This window comes from Rissa tridactyla, chromosome Z, assembly GCF_028500815.1.
Source record: "Rissa tridactyla isolate bRisTri1 chromosome Z, bRisTri1.patW.cur.20221130, whole genome shotgun sequence".
Lineage (NCBI taxonomy): Eukaryota > Metazoa > Chordata > Aves > Charadriiformes > Laridae > Rissa > Rissa tridactyla.
This window is the reverse complement of record NC_071497.1, coordinates 76,244,501-76,266,473: the sequence shown is the minus strand read 5'-3', so window position 1 is coordinate 76,266,473 and position 21,973 is coordinate 76,244,501. Positions and strand designations below refer to the sequence as shown.

Here is a 21,973-nt window from a genome sequence, read left to right as displayed (position 1 = left end):
CCACACCTGCAGATGCCTGGAGCTGCCTAGCAACCCCATGATTTGCTAAGGAGCCTGAGACTTTGGTGAGCAGGCTGCTGGAGAACTGGCAATTAGCAGGAGCAGAAGACAGTGATTTATTCTAACTATAAACAGCACCTTCTCCTGCTTTAACAAGGAGACAATGTACTGAGTTTATTGGTTCACGCACACAAAATGGTTTCCCAGCCTGAAAGATGAATACACCTACAGTCCTGAAATGCTTAAAAATGTGTTTTGTCAATTCAAGGCAATGTTTACTCTGGTCTGTAATATTTTCCCTATCTGTGTGAGCTATAACAAAACAGACTGGCTCACGCAGTTTTGAGAAAAGTTTAGCTTATTCACTGTATCCCCACATGCAACGGATTTCCACAAAAGGTGGTTGTGGGTGGTGAACCTTTAATTCCACCATTAGCCTTGTTGTGGCTTATTAGCCACAAAGTATATTAAAGCACTTATGTTTGGAATTCCTCTTTCATATGAAGATTAGGGAAGTCGTGTCCTTTGAAGGAACTAATCATCTTCTGTCATTGCAAACCATCTCTGCTTGCTTAAATTTTCAAGATTTAATGGAAGCATCTATCTGATAAAACTTGTATTAAAAGATGAATACATGCTTCAAGCTATTTGCACTTCTGGCATAATGCGAAAAGTAGCTCCCTCTCTGTTATCACTGGCTTTGGAGAGAGAGCTTCCAAAAAAAGTACAATTGGTATTATGTATCAGTCTCTGGGCATAATATCTCATATCTATATATTTTATTTATTAGTGCAAGTCATCTTTTCCTACAGAAATGCTATTCACTCCTCAATACAGCAGTCCATAATAATGCTATAAATATTACATGCATTGCAGAGGAGACTTACCCTATTACATATAAAGCTACAGTGTGCATATTTGAGGCACTGTCAGTACTTCTGACCGGGCAAACACTGTAATTTTGCTAAGTGAAGTAGAGCTTGTGCTTGAATAAAGACACTGAGATAGCTGAATCATAGAATTGCCTAGGTTGGAAGGGACCTTTCAGATCATCTAGTCCAACCATCAATGTGACTGACAAAAACTATCACTAAATCATACCTCTGAGCACAACAAGCTGAATAATTTTAAAAATTAAGAATTGTTGCTGAAAATCCTTTTTTTTTCAGTATTAACAAGCTAAAAGCAGGTCATCTGAGTGTATAATTATCTAGATACTAGGATACCTCTCTTCAGTGGTGAATACAAGCACCTTTCAAATAGCCGTCTTCTTCGTCTGGCTTACAACTGGTTTTATCATAAACCTCAGTCTATCATAAATATTTTGCAGCAAACCATGTTGTAACGAAACACATTTCTCAAGCACAATAACTTATTTAGGCTCATCTTGAATAGATAAAACATACAATTTTAATGTTTTTCTTTCCTGGGAAATGTCATATTATCACAATTCCCTTTCAATTGAATTAAAAAAAAATACTGGAAATTGTGTAGAAAAGAAGTATAAATTCCCAGCTGTGCCATTAACTTGTAGGAGGAGCATTGACTCTAGATTCTTACTTGTGACCATTTTGTTGGATCTTTTCAGCTTACAGACTTTCCCTTTCTATTTCTCATATGCTTTCGTAATTCCAGTGATTTGACACTAATTTTTGACACAAAATTTACCAATAAGCTGTATCGTGATTTCAATAATACTGGAATACTTGGCGTCATCTGGGTAGGCTTCTATGACACCCATTTTACCCCCAAACAGTATTGCTAGTATTGGAAAGGTTTTGTAACATTAGGGCAGCAGATGAAACTCCATGTTTGAACCCAGCAAGATTGTACTGAGTTCTGACAATATAAGTGACAGTATAAATATGCAGGTATTTCTTATTTCTTGATATGGGCCAGATTTTTCTATAATAAGGCAGAAGGGATTATTGCAGTGTAACTTGGGCAAAAAGCTTTTCTGGAATTCTCTGCTAGAAATGAGAGTGACCTCTAATAAAACCACTGTGTATCCTCGCTGTAAGGATTTCCAGCGTCGGAAAACTCTTCTAATTCTTGTCCAAAGATTCCAGTAGTTTTAATTTAACTGCTGCAAATCTCCCCTTTCTCGAGTCCAAGTTTGTCTTCCATTCCCAGTGGTGAGTCTGGCCGTGGCAGCTGGCAGCGGGCGGTTTGTGCTTGGGGCTGCAGTGCGAATGGGACTCACGCCACAGGCAGAGCCCAGGCAGTTCGGGCGGTCACACAGGACTGCTCGCCTTCACAACAGGCTTCTTCCACCAGCAGCAGCTGTCAGCTCCACCGTGGCTTGCACATGTCACCTCCTACGCCCTGTCAAAAAAGTCAATTTTACCATTACAGTGCTATGGCATGTTTCTGTATATAATAGACTGTTTCCCTCTTTGACACAGCCTTGTGCTAGGCTGTGCCCTGACATCCTTGTCCATCCTAGAGCAAGGTCTGCTATAATATAGGCTTGGTCACCTTGAATTTTTTTTTTATATATGTATATATATTTTTATTCAAAGGGGGTTTGAGTAGGCCCTGCTTGCTGAGGAGTGCAGCTTGCTTTTTATCACTTACCAGCCTCCCAATTTTCATGGCATGTGCAAATTTGTAGTGGCAATTTGCTTACCTAGATTGTTTTAAAGGGTAGCTCCATGTGTGTCTTTTATTGCAGTAGGAATGGTTTCACCTGTACTCCTCTTTCCTGTAGTCGTGGTATCCTAATGCATTTCAGCTGGGTGTAGTGTACCAAAAAAAGTGACAGCCAATTTATCATTCAGCTGCATATAAGCCAGCATTGTACAGAGTGAAAATGAATGGCTAAGGATAGAGAGCCAGAATGTTGCTATATAGTCTCTGTAGCCAAGAAAAAGGCCTTGGGAACCACATTCTTAGTGTTAGCAAGGCATGAGAAGAGTGTGGAGGTGGGGAGGTTGAGCGAGACACTGAGAAGGGCTGTGGGTTTTGGCTGGCGGCTGGGTGTTTGTCGCAGGGAAGGAGTCGCATCACAGGTCTGTTCTTCAGTTCACGACGAATGTGATAGGTGCATCAGCAGAGAAATCGGTGCTCAGTTCCTAACCTGAGGAAAAAGCAATGCAGATGATTTACTTGGGACCTTTAAGCTGAATTAACAGACCTTCCTCAAGTACAGGCTTAAATCTGTGTGGTGTTACCAGTGCATGGCAGGATCTAGATACAACTATTCAGGCTGATCTTGTCAGGAAGGACGCAGGTTACAGTGTTTATTTTTGCAAGGCTTTCCCCTTGCCACTTCCAACAGCGAATGGCAGCGCTTGTGCGTAGAGGTCTGCATGGCTTGAAACACTGAGCACCACAGATGGTCCCTTTTACAGAAATAAAAATAATCTTTCTTAGATGTGAGGTTTTCCTAATAATTATATGGACCTCAAGGGCCAGGATTAAGTATGTTGTAGCCTAGACTCAGATGATGGGTAGCAGCATACCCCCCCCCCCCGCCCCCGGTTTGATCCACTTTGACATGCTCCTTCCTAACTGACACCAGGCAGGAATGTCTGGATTGTTTTGTATGAAGAAGATAAACACTTAATCGTTTTTAGCATTAACTTTACACTTTCTTAAGTATAATCTTCTGGCTGATTTTGCTTGTAAAGCATCCCCCTTCCACCCCCCCAACCCCAACACCCCTCCCCCCCCCCCCGCAACCCTAAATTAATTAAATGGAAAGAAAGAGGATGGAGAAAGATCAGAGACAGGATGTTTTCAAGTTTCCAAGGTACTTCCTTTTGGGGATAGACTCTCTTCAGTGGTGCCCAGCGACAGGACAAGAGGCAATGGGCACAAACCGGAACACAGGAAATTCCATCTGAACATGAGGAAAAACTCTTTACTCTGAGGGTGGCAGAGCCCTGGCACAGGCTGCCCAGAGAGGTGGTGGAGTCTCCTTCTCTGGAGACATTCAAAATCTGCCTGGATGCGTTTCTGTGCAACCTGCTCTGTCAGGGGCTTGGACTAGATGATCTCCAGAGGTCCCTTCCAACCCCCACCATTCTGTGATTCCTGCTATGATGCTCAATGACAATAGTAAACTATAAACTGAGCTCTTCCTAAGGAGCAAAAAGGTACTTCTGAAAGCAGAGGCATGTGGCTCAGTTACTACAGACTAAACTACATGTGAATTACTGCCACGGAGCTCTTGTTCTGACATTGGGTAAGTATTTTTACCAAATCTGCCCCCCACGGAGGCAGTGGTGATGTGGCTCCCTTAAACCCACCATGCTGGCAGCAGCGACTCTGAAGCACTGGGTGCTCTGCAAGCAGTGCCCAGCCTATTCTCAGCTAGCTCAGACCTCAGAACTGAGAATGGGAAAATGACCTTTTTTCAGTGTGTTAACAACTTTGGTTATTACTAAGTTGCATTTACAGTGAGATGATTCTTCCCGTTCTCATTGATTTATGGTATTAGCAAGGAGACTGAAGTTTTAAGGAAGCTTTTTGGCCATATCTTTTCTGTCTCTCGCTGCTGGTGAAATTTTTATCTTCTTTTTTTTTTCTCTCCTGAATTCTCAGGCCTGCAGGTGGTCTCTATGGCATTGATAGCATGCCCGATCTACGCAAAAAAAAGCCAATTCCACTTGTCAGTGATCTGGTAAGAGATTTTTCTTCTGTCACACAGCCATTAGTGCATGTGGCTTCACTTTTTGACATAAGGTAACACTCATTGTCACTTCAAGAAGTTGAAGGTTTCCTGTTTAATTAAATTGATTCTTACACTAAGGGGTTAGGAGTTGTGCTTGGAAAAATCTCAGTAGAATGAGCTACAGTTGTCATAGACAGTTTTCTTCATTTGGCAGAATTAAGATATTTTTCATGTTCTTTTTCCTTTTTATTCTACACAGAATATTTGATTATTTTTAGGCCTGTGTTATTTTTAAATGTTTTCCTAAAAATCACATACTTTGGGGAAAGTTATAATGTCCATGTGAGGTTTGGCAACTAACCAGAAGGTTGGAATTTCAGAGGATAGATAAACGAGCATATGGGCTTGGAGTTTTAAAGTAATTTGCAATATTGCCAATAGGCTTCTGCACTGAGGAAGCACGAGAACCAAGCAAGTAATGAGGACAAGTTTCATATGCTTGTGTGATATGGTGAAATAAGGCTTTTGCGGGACAAATGGTTTTTCTGTTGGCTGTGTTCAGTACACGTAGCAATTTCATGCTTGAGAGAAATGCTGTAACAGCTGAAAGACCAAAGTTTCTATAGTCTGTAGTTCTTGTGAAAAGATGCATGCAATTCTCTCTGCCAGCTTATGCATGGGAAGCTTAATATGTGTCTTACTAACTGCTTGTACCTTATATCTTTGCAAAATGGCATTAACTTCTGTTACTTCCTTTGTATGCTTTCATTCTCTCTCTCCACAGGCCATGGTAAGTGGAGCTAAAGACTATCCACCAAGTCTTCACCAGAAACAAAAAATATTTTACCTTATTTTCCCTCCACTCTTTTGCTTTTTACTTTGAACCTGCAGTATTGCAGTGCATGTGTATCTAGCAGTCTGTCCTGCACCATCACTGATGGAATGAACTTTTTCAGTCTGTCTTCAAACAGGATGAATTGGAGCATAAATGGAAGTTTCTAATAGGGTTTGGTGATTTCAAAGCAGACGTTGCTATCATTAGTTTCCATCTCTGCCTTCATCTAACTGGAGTGGCTTGCTGAAGAAATCCTTTCTATACCAGTGTGAGGTGCTGCAAAGGCACTGCCTTGTTCTGCCCAAGGCTGCAGAACATAGTGTTGGCATGGTGGGAAGTAAGCAGTTTTGAGGGGAAAATGCTGTTCATTGTATTCAGTGATGGCCAATGATTGTGATATATCAGCATTGAAACCTGTGCTCCCAACCCAGTCTGTTCTTTTTTTAACTTGTTTATTTTTAACCCTTTCACTGTCATGTTTGGTCTGTTGTGTCTGTTGTAAAACTGATGAAATCATTCATAGCCAGAAGGAGATTAAGTTAGATATGGAAGAGTGAGTCCCATTGTTGTGACCTTAGGCAATAGCAGGATCACCATTGCTACCAGAACATAGAAATGGAGATGCAAACCCAGGTTTCATTGACAGCTCTTACCAGAGAAACAAATAAAAATTTACCAGAGGGAAACAGGTTGTGGGTAGATGGAAATGAGTTGGAGACCTTTCAAGGTATGCATTTGACTCTTCTGAGATGTGAGCTATCATTTGAGAAAACGATTTGAATATAATAGACTGCTGGTTTGGTATCTGAGATGGCAGAGTCCCCTTGGTCACATCCCTGGGCGTGTAGTGCCAGTGCATTTCTGAATATTGGTGGTGAATAACAAACTTTCTTCCTTCTTAGTCACTGGTTCAGTCCCGGAAAGCCGGAATTACCTCAGCAATGGCCACTAGAACATCTCTCAAAGATGAAGAGCTGGTAAGTGGGAGGGTTGCTTGGCTCCTGTTAACTTTTAGTAAGCAAATTAAGGGAATATGGCTCTCTGGGATGCAGAGCCAGCTTCACAGATGTCTAAAAATATAGATGCAAAGCTTCTTGTATCATTTGTTTAAAGAAACCAAACATGTAAAAACTCACATTTAATGTGTCAAAGTGATCCTGAAAAATGTAATCTTACCATTTTCTTCTGTGCTATTTACCATGGGAGACAGTGTGTGAAACTTGCTTTATGCAAGATATCCCTTATCCACAAACCTTAATTCTTTTCTTCCATCTCCTCCACTTTTTTAAATGCTTGGAGAAACATTTTTGGAAGGGTGTCCTCTGCTGCTGCTTGTGAAAGTTTGATAAATTTGGCTGCCTCAGCTGTATAGATTTATTGTACTGCTCATGCCTTTTCCCTTAAAACTCATCTGTTAATCACCAAAAATAGGTTTGCTCACCTTCCTGGATGTTGGTTTATGTGTGCTCTTGCCTTTCAGAAATCTCATGTCTATAAGAAGACCTTGCAAGCCTTAATTTACCCCATCTCTTGTACAACCCCGCACAACTTTGAAGTGTGGACAGCCACAACTCCTACCTACTGCTACGAATGTGAGGGGCTGCTGTGGGGCATTGCGCGGCAGGGAATGCGCTGCGGAGAATGTGGAGTCAAGTGCCATGAGAAGTGCCAAGACTTGCTCAACGCCGACTGCTTACAGAGTGAGTAGTGGCCGGTGGAACACGGCTGTTCCAAAGGTGTTATCAGAGCTTACCTAAACGTACAGGGGATACCTCCATGATGAGTGAAGATGCATTTATTAAAATGACTGCGTATTTTCTGGAAAGGTGCCATTGGGTTAAACTTAACCCCGTCACCCAGTGGACACAGTTCCACTGATGCAGAAGAATTTCTTTGCAACATTGTGCTGATGTGCTTTAAAAGAAGGTTTAATTCCTGACGGTTTCACACCTATGTGGTTTTAAGCCACGTAATGTTTAATCTCTGTCACTGTCAACTCAGGTGGTGTATTTGCTAACATATGCTGCATGGAAGAGAGGCAGTAGGCTGGGTGAACAGGGTATTAGGCTGGATATTCTGACTTTTGTTCTGTCCGTCCTGCCCTGCTGTCCTGGTTGGGTAGCTTGTTTTAACCATCAGCCTGTTCTACTGTTTTAAGCTCTTCAGAGCAGCATGAGGTTCCTGCTTAGGGGACAGAGTCCATGGACTTTGCTTGGATTCTCTGTACCACGTGTAGATTGGCAAGGCCTTTTGTCTTTTTAACAGTAGAGTCTCATGGCTTAATCACTTCAGAGACTGAGCTGAGCCACACAGATGATGGATCAGATAGGAAGGTGTTGTTTGAGTGCAAGGGCAGTATTTCATCTTCCAACTAGCATTTCTGTTTATTTTGTTGTTTTTTTTTTTTTTACTGTTCAAAAACTAAGCCCTCTCTTCAAAGAAGAGCTCTTCAAAGAGCTGTGACATTGCAGAATAAATGAGAACTTACACACACAATGGAGTAGTTTAAAAGGAATTTGATTAAAGGAAAAAGAGAGAAAAGGTATTAATTTGGGGATCTGGCTTGGTCAGGTTATTTTTATTTGCTTTTAAAACAGTTTCTTGATTTGGTCTCAAGTTTATGTTCCTGCTTGAGAGCAAAACATCTTGATCTAAATGGAATAGAAATTTCTGCCATATGTGTTAAATCTTGAGTAGGAAGGTGGGGCTGTTTCTGTTCACTCTTGATTTGCTTGATGTTCCAGCTTGATGGACTAAGTCTAAGGAATAAGAAAAGTTTGTGAAGTACAAACAGACTTACTGCAAATCCATGTCAGCAATTATAGGAATATAGAGAGTCAAGGCTCTAGTTGTTTGGTAAAGCCATACTGGATTATCCAGCAAGGGATACCAGTGAATACCGGTGATACCATAGGTCATTTGTTTTTCTTATGGCTTACCTTGAGACCCCAAATGGACATTGCTTATGCTTGTATTTTTGATGTGTGCAGAATTTTAAATAATTCATAGTTAGGATTGGGGCTGTTTGGAATGGCTGATTTATCAGACACAGCTGATATCGGTGAAACATTTCTGTTCCTCCTCAGTAGCTTAGTGTTTCTAGATTGGTCTTTGAGGGTCACAAGGTGATCTTTACAGTTCATAGCATTCAAGGAATTGCGTCATTCACACTTTGGCTTTGTTGCAACTATTTTGTGACTAAGCAAAGAGCAGGTGGTTCCAGAGTATGTAGTTAAACCATAACTCAGTTTTGTGTCAAAACCTGATGTAGAGGGTCAGTTAGACTCAGGATAACTTTCTTTGTTTCTGGAGTTCAGCGGAACCCCGTACTGTCTGGTGATTTTCAGTATTTGAGATGAAAAGCTGCTGATATGCACATCCAGACTTGATTCAGATGCATGTCCAAGATCTTCCAATGGAGTTGTGATATCTCAGTATGGGGAAAATGCTATGGAGAGCAGAGAAAAATTAGTTTCTCACCAGCAGCAGTGAGGAAAGAGGCACAAAGCTGTTGTACAGAACAGAGGTCGTGAAGTCGAAAACAATAGAAAGAACACTAAATTGGAGAAATAGTGAATGACGAAGAGGAAGTATATTCCTGCAGAGGAAAGCTGTGGCTAGCCATGTTCAAGAAGTGAGACTTCAGACTGGGATGGGTACTGGAAAGAGTTTAACGGTAATGGGGAAAATATGAGAATGTCTTGAGAGATGCTGGTATGAGTTTGTTATCTTTCAAAAGAGAGGCTTGGCAGTGTGGGACAGGAGAAGGACGGGAGCGATGCTGTTTCAAAAAAGAAAAATAGCCATACCAGGTCTGTCCCAATAGAATGTTTCTAATGGGATGTTGTAGAGCCCAAGTTGGAGGAGTGTATGTGTGTAGAGCTCCTGTGACTCTGGTTGGCTCTTGCAGCTATCCATGGCTTAAAGCTTTTCTGAGCAGTAGATGCTATGTTTAATAGCTGGCAGTGATGGCTCTGTGAATTGATTTAATCCTTGTTTGAACCTGTTCATGCCTGAATTATGTTGGGGAAGAGGGAGATAAGCAGCAGGGAGGAAGACGTCCTGTTTCAGCTTACTGTTTACAAAAGGAAAAATCGAGTAAATTTGCTGTAAGAAAATTAAAGGTGGAAATAGAAGACAACTTCAGTCAGGAGAACAGGGAGTCTCTGGAACAGCCTCTGAAGAATAACCACAGGGGCAGGTTTTCTAATCTCTGGTTGGAATTAAATAAGTTTATGCAATGGGCTGTGGGATGTGATGATGGCAGTAGTCTGCACTTTTCTATGGAATAGAAGCAACAACTGGAAACAACTCTAATTTTCATATATGGCAAAGCATTGGATAAGAACTTGTTATTTTGTTCAGGGGATTGTAGATGTTTGCTTTGCACATTTCCTTTCAAAATGTAAACACAAGATACTTCAGCATGCAGAGTTAAAGAAACAGAGAGGAAACAACTGAGAGTACACTGTGCTCAAAACTTGTGAAGCCTGTAGAAAGGTAAAAACCAACCAGACAGAAACTTTACTTACTGAGTTATTTGAAAGCTACCCAGCATTAGAACAGGGAAAATACAGACACTGTGAGCCAGGGGTCTGTGAAGGTACCCAGTGTGAGTGTGGTGGGTATCATTATCTGGGGTAGAGATGTAAAGGAAACTGAAGACGGCGATTGTGCAATTAAAAGACAGAGGAGGCAGAGCAAAGGCAGAGCTGAGAGATTAAGATGATGGTGAGGCCAATACGTGGATGTGCTGCTGGCTTGGGAAAACAAATGTCATCAATACTAGAAATCTAATAAAAGGCTTTTTCATGCAACTGCGTTCTTTGCTTTGCAATGTTCATGCTAAAATCCTTTTAACTGGAGCTCACCAGGCCAAAAGAATATGGAAGAATTAAATTAATTTTTATATATGTTTGAAGAACATAGGCTGTGCTTGAGGAATGAGAAATGGGGCTTCTGGAGGACAAGCAATGGTTTAGAGATCCAATAAATTCCAGACAGAAGTTTCTTGTATACTGAACTCAGGAGGGGTTTCTTCCTAACAGAAGCTTTACTGTTGCTGTCAGTAAAAAAACCAACATTCTCCGGACATATCTTCACTTAGATCTATTTAGGTCTTCCGCAAGATGTTATATTGCAGTAAAATGAATTTTCAGGCCGGTAACAAATACAGTTCTATTGATTATACCTTGATGCTCCAGGATGCATCTTCACTTCAACCTGTGTGAGTCTTCTGGAAAATGTTGCATTGGAGTAAAATGAATTTTCAGGCTGGTCACAAATACTGTTCCGTTGTCTATGCCTTGAAATTTTGGCTAGACACGTGGGGTTTTATTCCTTAGAATCAGAATGTGCTGTTTATCCATATTCTATCCTTCAGCGCCTTTCTGTGGGAAATAAAAGATCTCTTTCCTCAAGTTTGTTAGAATTAAGTTTGGTTATTTCTGTTGAGGGTGTTTTTCTTACCCTCTATATTTTTAAGAAACTGAGTATCTGATACAGTCAACAAATGTGTGGAACTGCAGTGACGAAGTACTCAAATTTAGCAATGCTTTGTTGCGATTTGAAACAAAATCCATTTGCAGACCAGTTCAGCAGGGCTGTTGCATGAATTGGCACTGTCTGGGGTGCAGTAAACTGGAATCAGTTGTGGCATGTGTACTGTAGCCATCTGGTTTATGGCTCTGTTGGCACCAGGTTGTTTGTCTGAGAGGATGTTTCTCTATTTTCGGTACTTAGAAGATACTACTCTGATGATGAGGTGCTTACCTTTTTATCATAAGCTCATAAATACTTGCTGAAGGGAAGATGCTCTCTTTTTAGCCTTCTGCTATTCTTGAAAGTACTTGAAATCTCTGCTGCATGGGTATGTTTCCTTTCTTACTTGGCTGAAAATGGTTGGAGGGATGTTCTTTAAAATCCCTGTAGTATGCAAAGCTTTTGGAAAAAGAGAGCTTTTATCTATTGCCCTGAGCACTGGTGTAGTACTAACGAAAATACAATGGGTTGGGCAATGTTGGTGTCGAAGGAAGAGTACAGCTGAGGATGGATGTGTAGGATGCCAAGGAACAGATGTAGATAAGGAAGCAGAATTATGAAGAGGGTGGAATGGAAGGACATTATACTAGCAAAATCCTAGTGAAAGGGGCCTGTACAGTTCTGGGCTAGTATTACAGAAGCATAGTAATCTGCTTCTGTAAGTTTGTCTTGGGTGTTTTGTTTATTTTTGTAGTGATGCTAATGTAGCCCTTGGTAAATCACAGTTAAACCTGAGGAAGGAAATTGCTCTGGGATGTTAGAATCTGGTCCTTTGGAGATCTTGAAAGGAAATGAGATCTCAAGCTTCAAACTACGGTTGAACATGAAATCTGTGTTGTGAATGTGATTAGCCATATGTCTTTATTGGTGCTTCTTTATGGTGTGCTGGAGCAGCAAACCTTGGAGAAGTTCACATGGGCTATCAGGGCTGCGTCACTGAATGCTCTGCTTTTGGTACTGTTTTGTCTCCTGGGGTTATGGTTCACCTCTGGAGTTGTTCAGTTCTGCTTGACTTGGGACTGGAAGTCAGGTATGTTTGTTGCTTTTTGGATGAGGAACTTGTGTGTGTTGCAAGCTGAATTCAGAGATGGCAGTCCAGAGACTGGCTCAGTGAGTGGACTGTTAGTGAGACTGATTAAGTCACTCTTGTCATAATCATCTTGGCTTCTGGGTTGAATGATGATTAGGCACCATGGTGATAAGCACTTGTTTGCTTCCAGAATCCTATGTAGGAAAATATTTGCCCAGAAGGAAGAAGGATACCTTTATTTGAATCTTCAATATCTATTTTAAGTTTCAGGAATATATAATTTCTAAGCATTATCCGCCTACTGAACAGCTGTCTTCTATCCTGCCAGTGTTGCTTTCTTGACTTTTTCCTGTTAAAGCATAGGATAACAGCACTGGTGGTTTACTAATAGCTGTATCAATACAATTCCCAATATAGACATATTTGCTTTCTGTTTCCAGTCATAAATTGACTCATAATTCAGTCCTAGAGAGGAAGAGAGAAGAAAAGCCCAGTACCATTTGTATGATACTGTGCACAGTACTTGTATGTTCCTGTGTCTATTGCCATTTATAGGACTACTTGAAAAGCTGATCCACTGGACAAAACCTTCTTTTTGCAACTAAATAAATACTATCCAGGTCCAATAGCAGGAAAAGTACCCTCTGACATCCAGTATAGTGAAATGCTTTGGGTTTATATCACATACATTACAGGCAATTAGTCCCATGATGATTATGTTGGAAATTCTGGTGGTTTTGTACCAAAAAGTGGGTGTTAAAATTAAGAAAGAGTGTGTTGTGAAGTCAGAGTCCATATTGTTAAATAAGGTGTCTGTCTGATTCTGGCTTTTGCACTGCAGTTCAGGTGCAGCTTCTTCAGGAAGAGAGAGACCTTTCCCAGGGAAGGAATGATGGAGCCTTCTTACCTGGGAAAATTACCCGGGCAGAGCGGGGGAGTAGCATGGATGGAGGTGTGGGGGGGGTTTGTCTGAAAGTCAGGAAGCAGAGCCAAGCCTTAGAGGTGACAAAAGAGAGGGCTCTCTTGGTGTCTATGTGACATAGCTTGCACATCCTGCAACCCAGGATACCCTGTACTGCTGCTAGCCTTGCAGAGGCCCCACTATGCAAGGTCTTTGGAGGTGGTAGGGATGTTACACATGTTTTTAACTAGAATTCTTCCATTTGTGCAAGTTTGCATTGTAAAGCATCATTTGATGCTCCTGGAATGCTTGCATTAAGGCAATGATGCAGACCATGCCACTCCAGAACTGCGATAACTCTTGCCCTGTCTCGGTGTTGAACAGTGAAATGTTTATATTTGCAAGCTGCCTGGCTAGTAATTTTTGTAGAAAATGGTCTAAAATAGAGCACACTGCTTAGGCATAACATGAACTCCTAATGTATGAATTTCCTTCTTAATATCCTTAAAGTTAGAAAGGTCAGGGCAGGGCTGGGTTTCATTGGATCATGACAGATTTCAGAATTCCATCTAGGAAAGGCAAATTATTCATCTTGGCCTTTCCCAGTTTCCCAATAATTTTCTGTAGCTCTGCATATACTGCATAGAGTCCACCTCCATCCTCAGAAGACCTAGTTCTGTTCTCTTCTTATCTGAAGTTCAAAGCATAGCCCCTGGTATCGTTTTGGTTTCATATTCCTTTAATAAATGTTGGGTCTACAGCTGGATGATTGCCTGATACAAGACATCACTTTGGGTGGTGCTAGTTCTTCATCACCTGTGAGTAGAGACAGCGGGGACTGCATAATTAATTCCAGTATTTTGATTTCATTTAATCTTAAGCCAACAATAGGGAACTCTGAGGCAGATACATTTTATTGTACTAAACGAAATACTGAACATCAAGCCTCTAGCAAATAAAATGAAAAAAATAATTATCAGGTAATGCAGAGTTATGGCTTGTTTTATACCCAGGTCTTTGATAGCATGCCTTGGTATGTAGTGTCCTTAATGAACTTCTGAAACTTCAGCAGTCACAGTCTGTTCCCAGCTGTGGTTTTTTTCTTTATGGTTTGGATAGTGGAAGTTATAATTGAGTTTTGTTTCTTTATTGAAGTGAATTTAGTAACGGTGAAAGGTGTAAGATCGAAGGCTCTGGAAGCGTATGTCTTCAGGCAGCGTTAGTCACTGGGCACCCTGTTGAGCCTGCTAACAAGGTTGCCTGTTGCGTTGTACTGCTGGGGGTCCTTTATGCATGTGTATTCATAGAACTTTATTCGTATTTGGTCACTACCTGCTGAAACTGTTTCATATGCAAAAGTGTAATGGTATCTAGAGCACCTTTAATATAAGGCATATTTGCCCACTTGTTCCACAAGAAAACAGTTTTATATATCTTTGTGATTGATGGCTCCCCTTGCACACACTTGCATCTGCTTTAATGCATATTTTTAGGGTAATTTAATATTTGGTGAATACCGGGATGAAGATTATTTTTCTAGGAAAAAGCTTACTTTAATTAAACTATCCCAGGAAAAAAAACAAAAAAACAAGCAAAAGCATATTAAACTAACAAAACTTACTTTAATTAAACTATCCCAGAAAGGGAAAACAAGCAAAAGCATATTAAACTAAACAAATACTATGATTGAATGTGTTCACAGGACTTTTGTACTGGTTTAACTTAATCTGATATAAGATCATAACTTGAAATCACTGCAGACTGCATGTAGAGAGACTGTGTGCAATCTTGGGTTCCTGCTTTGCATTTCACAGCCTGGTTTCTCTGCCCTTGTTAGCTCATGTCAGCGCTTTCATTAATGCATGCCTCACATCCGACATAATAGACAGTGACGGAATTTTGACAGCAAACATGACTGTCAAAATTGAATAGGGAGTAGATGGTTGTGGGAGCATTCTTATCGTGTAATTATATGAACTTTTAAATTTTGGAAGAGGTATGCAAGTGACCAGAGGTCTCCTTTTTCCAGTTACAGTTGAATACCTGTGTAGTACAAACCCTTCTGCCTAGCTCTTGTGATTCCAAATACTAGATAGTGTACTACTGCCCCATATTTATGATGGCCCAAGTTTTTAACTATCGGATTTGCTGCCTTGTAGGTATTTGTTATAGATACTATGCCTATGCAATTCTAAGAATGGATTATTTCAGTTGTTTCCTTACAAACAGCTAAAATACAGTGGGATCCAGAGAGGCACTTTGGATGCCTTCAGCTTGATGCCACATGCAAACAGGGTGGTTCCCAGCAGAAGAACAGGACATAGATTGTGCAGTGAATGGGGAGTCCTGTGGTGCACATCACTAGGAAATGCTGACTTTTGTCGGCCATCTGCTTTTCTGTGTCTCCTGGTTTCAGCTGGGATAGAGTTAATTTTCTTTCTAGTGGTTGCTGTGTTTCAGATTTGGTATGAAAGCAATGTCAATAATGTATATTGCTTTAGCTGTTGGTAGGTAATGTTTATACTAGACAAGGACTTTTTCAGGCTTGCCATAGAAGCTGAGAGGGAGCATAGACAGAATGATGGAACAGCCAATGGAACATACCATAGCTGTCATGCTTGGTACATAAATGGGGGTTGGCTGGGGGCTGGGTCACTTCTAGGGATCACTTCTAGGGGCAGGCTGGGCAACCAGTTCACCGGGTAGTGAGAGTGGCTTGTGTTGTATTACTTTATCTTGTATGTTCTTTTACCATTATTATTATTGTTGTTATTGTTTTCCTGTTTCTGTTATTGTTCTATTAAACTGCCCTTATCTCAACCCATCAGGGTTTTTTTTCCCCCTTTCCTTTCCCCTCTTTTTCTCCTTCTTCTCCAGGCCCTTTTAGGGGGGAAGAGGGAGGAACTCTCTAAGTGTCTGCATGGTCCTAGTTGCCAGCTGGGGCTGAACCACAACACTGTGGTGCAGAGGTGCAGCACTGAGACAAGCTCATAGATACTGTTTGTAATACAGGTCCTATGTCCTCTTCTTAGCACTCGCCCAAACAGGGATTTATTTATTCAAAGCAAGGTGATGAGAGGAGAGGGCATGATGATATATGCTGTTACAAGTAAGAACCTCATTTCCGGGTCTTCCTCAGCTGCAGGGGTATTGAACTCAAGCCTGTTGTCAGGAGAACAACCTGGTCCCAGCTTGTAGAGGGGTCTCAGCACTCCCTTCCATTATCCTCTCCCAGCCCTGAGTGGTCCAGATTCTCTTGTGTGTATGTTGAAATGAGGGGGGAGTTCTGACTATAAAACTCAATAGCAAGAGCCATCATGAGGAGGGTAACTTGTGGTTTCGGTCCTGCTGTCCAGATTCAGTGAAACATGACTTTGTGTTTGTCTGTTTCTGATGAGCATCATGTACTTTCTGGTGCACAGGAGCAGCGGAGAAGAGCTCAAAGCATGGAGCTGAAGATCGAACCCAGAATTTCATCATGGCTATGAAGGATCGCATGAAAATCCGGGAGCGGAACAAGCCAGAGATCTTTGACTTGATCAGAGATGTGTTCTGTGAGAGCAAAATGACACATGCTCAGCAGATGAAGACAGTGAAGCAGAGTGTGCTTGATGGCACCTCAAAATGGTCAGCAAAGATCACGATCACGGGTGAGTGAGGGAGGCATGAGTTCTCTTGGACTTGTTTGGGAGCCTAAGGTAATAGAGAATTGGTGTGAAGCTACAAAGAATGGAAAGGAAGGGCTCTCTGTCCTGTGTCTCTTTCTGCTTAATGTAGAGATAGCAGGTAGAGATACTTCTACCCCAGACACTGTGGTACACCACAAGCTCATCAGAAAAGCTCTCATGAGTGATATTCCTATTTCTCTGGCCATTCTGAGCTGCTGGTTCACATGGTGTGCAGACACATTGTCTTATTGCATGGTGGTGGTAACCCTTCTCTTTTCCTTCCAGTGGTGTGTGCTCAGGGCCTGCAGGCCAAAGACAAGACGGGGTCCAGCGATCCATATGTAACTGTTCAAGTGGGTAAAACAAAGAAGAGGACAAAAACGATTTTTGGAAATCTGAACCCTGTTTGGGAAGAGAAGTTTTACTTGTAAGTGCTTTGACAAGGACTCTCAGACCCATTTTGCCCATTTGTCCAATCTGCGCTTTGACAGCTATGTCTTCTCTGTCAGTGTGCGTTCCCACACCAGCTGTAATGTATGACCGTTTCATTTCCACTCAGTGTTGTGTGTGTGTGTCTGGAGGCTTGATATCTTTAACAATGTACATAGTGCTCACCTGTCCATTTCATCTGTCTGTCTTGTGTATATATAAATTGTCTGCTCTGTGAACACTTTCATATTGATGTTTGTAGGGAAAGCTAAAGAAGTCGGAAAATCTTGAACTCAGTGACTTTTGTTCCTGGCTAATAGACATACTTTCAAAATTCTTTGTAATATGAAAGAGTAAAGTTTATATTAAGAGTAAGCAAACTTCCTGTGACCTGCTACTGGTGTTTGACCAACAAAGGTTAAAGGTAGTTAGTTGTCTGTCACTTGTCTGTGACACTAGCAGTCTCCCTTTTTAGTTCTGGAAAATCAATGTAACAATAACGCAAGGGATTATCTGCTTTCAAGATGAGCAATGTATCCATGTCTGAACTGAAAGCAAAGGCTGGAGGCACAATTCTTTAGAAATCAACTACTCTCAGAAGGCTGAAGAATGTATTATTCTATCATGCTTTTAATGAATAAGTAAACAGTGCCCTCAATTTATCATTGAACATGTTATAAAACAAAATGGAGACATGAAATCCAGCAAGCGTTTTCTGAAGATTCTGGGTGGTCTCTTTCAACCTCAGACATCTGTTTCCTTTAATGTATAATCTCTTCCCTTGTACCTTCTCTCCTGTTCCTTTTTTCTCTTCCCTGTTTTTTACTTAACTGCTTAGAGGGACCTCTCTCTGCAAACTGAAATTTGTGTTTTAAAATCAGGCTTATATCAGCCCAGCTTTGTCTTTACAACGCACAGTACAAACAAAATTATTTTTAAAGTAGTTTTGAGCTACTCATTAACGTCAGAAAAATCTCGGCGCTATTTTGAGCGAGTAAACCCTTGGCTTTATTCTTAGTTTAATCCAAGGTAACATTACTGCTTGGTAAGTAGTAAGTATGCTTAGGTGCCATTTGGATAACTCTAGTCACAATAGCAGTAAGTCTGTGTGGGAGCCTTAGGGACCTTGATTTACCATGCCAAGTAGTTACCATGGTATTTGCAGTGTGTTCCCTTCTAATTTTAGGAGCTTCAACAACTGTGTTTAAAGATAGATAGCACAACGTGATAGATGTCACAGTTTTAACAGTGAACTGTTTAGATTTTATCACCATGTCTGTGATTCAGCAGATAATATGCTCTTGGGCATTAGTGTTGATGATACTTTCTATCTTACCTATGTCTAGGTCGTTGTTCTAATTGCCTTGGAATAGCAAGGGGAGATGGAGGAAATGAGCATGGTGTCCAGATCGATGGCAGGAGAGCATTCAGTACTGGAATCAATGTGTCATTTCATTAGTAGAAGTCAAAGCTCACTTTATGCTGGAAGAGGAGAGGATCATTTAGAAGTGTATGCAGCACTGTATTTTTACATACCCATCTTCCTTTTTTGCATTTATAGATCTTTTTTTCGGCTTACAAATCTTAAAATTTCTGAAATTTTCTACCCCATAATCAAATGGAAATTTAAATCAACATATGCAGGCCAAAAATACCCATTACGTACCAAGCTTTTTTAGAAGATTTTGTCAGGACAATCAAGAGAGAGTCAAATTTAAAGGATTGGGTTGTGTGTGTTTGTTTCTTAGAATGAAGTTGATTTCTTACAGTGGGAGAAAGGTGGTGTGCTGGTAGTTATTGCACACCTACCTTGCAGCAGGCACATGAACAGCTTGGTGTTCAAAATGTTGCTCACTAGATTTGTGAGTAGAGAGAGGTCATGTCACTAACTAATGGGTGGGTTAGCAATTGCTGCTCCTTTTCTGCTTGGCTTGTTGGACAGACTTGTTTGTAGCTGGTATTCATTAGGTGCCCAGTGTTTTTTAAACGATCACAATTCCAGTGTCTTTTCAAAGGTTGGATATAGAGCCAGAAATCTGTGTGCATCAGTCATTATAATTGCAGCATTGTTATTGTAATCCATGGCATGAATTGAGGCAGACTATGTACAGCTGAGTGATACAATTCCTTCTACAGATGCAGTAAAGTGTATTAAAAACAGCTTAAATAAGGTTTAAAATTTTTAAGGCTGCAGTAACCTATTTCAAATAGTCTTTCTGTGCTTATTTACAGTGATGGATAGAAAAGTATATTAACTTAAATACCTCTCCTTGAATAGACTTTGTTCCTTTTCTATATATTTTCAGAAAAAAAATGTTGTGGTAGGCTTGACCCAATTTGGAAGTCCAGATTTAGGACCATATCTTAGAGAAGACAATGTTGAAAACACTTTAAGTTTCCATTAAAAGTGCTATTTAGGTCACTACTAGCCTGTGTCACTGTAGGCATCTGCTTAGATTAATGACCAGTTCTTAAAGCATATTCATGTTGTCTGAGCAAGTGACTGCCGGTCCTGTTTCTTCCTGAAAATTATCTCTTTGCTTTATGAAATGTGTTGTTATAGAGAGATTTTTGTATCTTTCATTGGAGTTTGAAGACTATGAAAATATAAGGGGTTGATCTTTCTGCTTAGTTCAAAGTTTTGCAGGCTTGATGCAAAGGCTCCACATATGTATGGTGCTTGGCAGGAAGAAGCCTGATGGGGGACACCAGCCATTGCTGCAATACAGAACTGTTGTTCAGTGAGCAAGGAAGCCTTCTTCCCTTGCTTTACATCCCTTCCCCCTTCTACAGTAATCCCAGGTCCATTTCCTATAGCTCTGATGAGGATTCTTAATAGGTAGCTCCCTTGCTTTGCCCTGTAGAGTTCTCCTCTGTGCCCTCAGCTCTCTTCCCTTGCCCTTAACTCTGGCTGAACAGAAGGCAGCGCGTGTCCTACCTCCCGTTGGTTCTGAGTGGTCTGTATTGGATGGTACATGAGAGCCGGGTGGCTGCAGACTTTCCAGGGATGGCAGCTGGTCTGGGTTTCTCTTCTCCATCTAGCTATAATTTTTTCACAAAATTTGTTGGAACATAGAAGCTTTCCTTCTAACAAGTCTGTGTAACTCTCATTTCCTTAGGAAACAGCCCAGTAATATTAGAGGGAAGATATTTTTGCAATATTCAGTGCAATTAGAACAAGACATTAATTCCCCACTTAGACGTGTTTTAGACTGTCAGTAGAAAATACTGGCTTCCTAGAATCTTTTTTTGTAAAGGCTGAAGCTGAGCATCCATTTGAACTGGTAACAATAGCAGATGGTGTTTAGGAGAATAAACTTGACCACAGGACAAAGTTTCCATTATAAAGTGAGAGCCCTGGGCTCAGTTGGAGGGCTGCTAGTCTGTACCTTTTATTCAGGAAGCTCCCCAGTCTTTAATGACCGTGAGCACTAGAAGTTACTGGATTCAGACAGGACATTGCTGTTTTTCTTGGCCTAGGCACAAAATGACTCATTCATTTTACAGTAATATCCCCTTAGTTGTATTGTCTGAATACAGCTGTGTCTGAAGCTTTGAATGGTGGGTGTGAAATCATTGCCTGGAACAGATTACATTGTCACTGAAGAGTTTGCAAGAGGCCTGTTTATTCTCTCTCACCGCAGAAGAGTAACTGAGTTAAAATAAATGCAGTGCCTCCTGCTAGCAGATAATCAATATTCTACTAGGACATGCAGAGCCCCACACGATATACATTCCTGTTAATCCTGTGGGAATGGTGCTATTGCGTAGCTAACCACTGGGTTGTCACCCAAAAGCTCTACTCGATTCCTCAATTTTCCTTCCAGCTGCTGAGACTGTTATCAAGCTCAGCATCTTTCAGTTATCTCTGTGGTTATATGTGACTGTTCCAAAGCTGATTTTTAGACTTCCCCTTCTGAGACCACAGTGTTTATAAACGTCACCCTCAGCCTCCCTTCACTGCATGTCAGGGGCCATTCAGTTTGTCGTGCTTTCCTTATTCTCCAGGTATTGCAGATACCGAAACTGGCACTCTGATAAAATCCCGCTTGTTTCCCTGCTCGGTTACCAGTGTGAAATTTAAATTTGAATGTGGAGTTGATGCCTTGTGGCAAGCGCCTGTTGGGAAGCTGAGTTAATGTAGCTAAGGATGTAACGCTCAGAATCACTTTATCTGCTCTTTGTAGTTAGGAGAGCCACACCATTAATTTGTCAGTTGGTGTCGTAGCATTGGGTAACAGCAAAATGATTGTACTTGTTCCCCTAAGAGAAGAGCTTCATGCTAGCAAGAACAGAAAATTCATTTCTTTGTTCTTAGACAGCAACAGCTGGATCTCAGGGCATATTATTGTGCTGTCGTGCTTAACTTCTGAGCTGCTAAGCATTTTAGCTGCGTTTTCTTACCACTCTGATTTTGCCCTCGGTGTCTTCTCCACTGTCCTTCTTTTCTCCCTAATAGAGGAGACTTGGTATTGTTTAAAAATTAGTGTGTCCTGAGAAGTTTTCTGCCTTCTCTTCCCATTGAGGTTGGCCACAACAGAGCCACCAGCTGGACCCTGCCATGTCAAGACACTTCATTTGAACCACATGCAAATCTTCCTGCTTTTTCAGCCAGACCGTTTCTCATAGACAACTTTTTTTCTGCTCCATCTCTGTATGTTGTTATAACTCTTTACTGGCTTTCTCTTACTGGTTTGCTACAACTGCTCCTTCCTTTCTGATTTTCCAGAAAATAGCTCTGCTCTTTTTTGAAGCTTTGCTCCTCAAAAGCAAAACTTTCCTCCTAAAATGATCACAGGTCCTAAACTCTTGCTGATCTGTTCTCTCCTGTGCATTTTCCCACCTCCTGCATTCTCACCCATTGTTTCTGTGAGCAGCTCTGCACTTTTTTTTTGTCCACCATTGCATGAAACGTGCCCTACACTGGACTGTGAAACTTCACAGGCCCTTC

The 21,973-nt window shown here is 41.1% G+C and overlaps 1 protein-coding gene across 3 annotated transcripts in view; it reads left to right on the top strand.

The window, feature by feature from the left end:
- The window catches only part of UNC13B (unc-13 homolog B), a 216,458-nt gene that overhangs the window by 127,383 nt on the left and 67,102 nt on the right, over positions 1-21,973 (top strand). For all 3 annotated transcript variants that reach the window (XM_054185791.1, XM_054185789.1, XM_054185792.1), the window contains 5 exons: positions 4,549-4,627; positions 6,356-6,430; positions 6,934-7,153; positions 16,348-16,575; positions 16,879-17,020. In XM_054185791.1, coding sequence (XP_054041766.1) covers positions 4,549-4,627; positions 6,356-6,430; positions 6,934-7,153; positions 16,348-16,575; positions 16,879-17,020 — 744 coding nt within the window. The remainder of the gene's footprint in view (positions 1-4,548; positions 4,628-6,355; positions 6,431-6,933; positions 7,154-16,347; positions 16,576-16,878; positions 17,021-21,973) is intronic.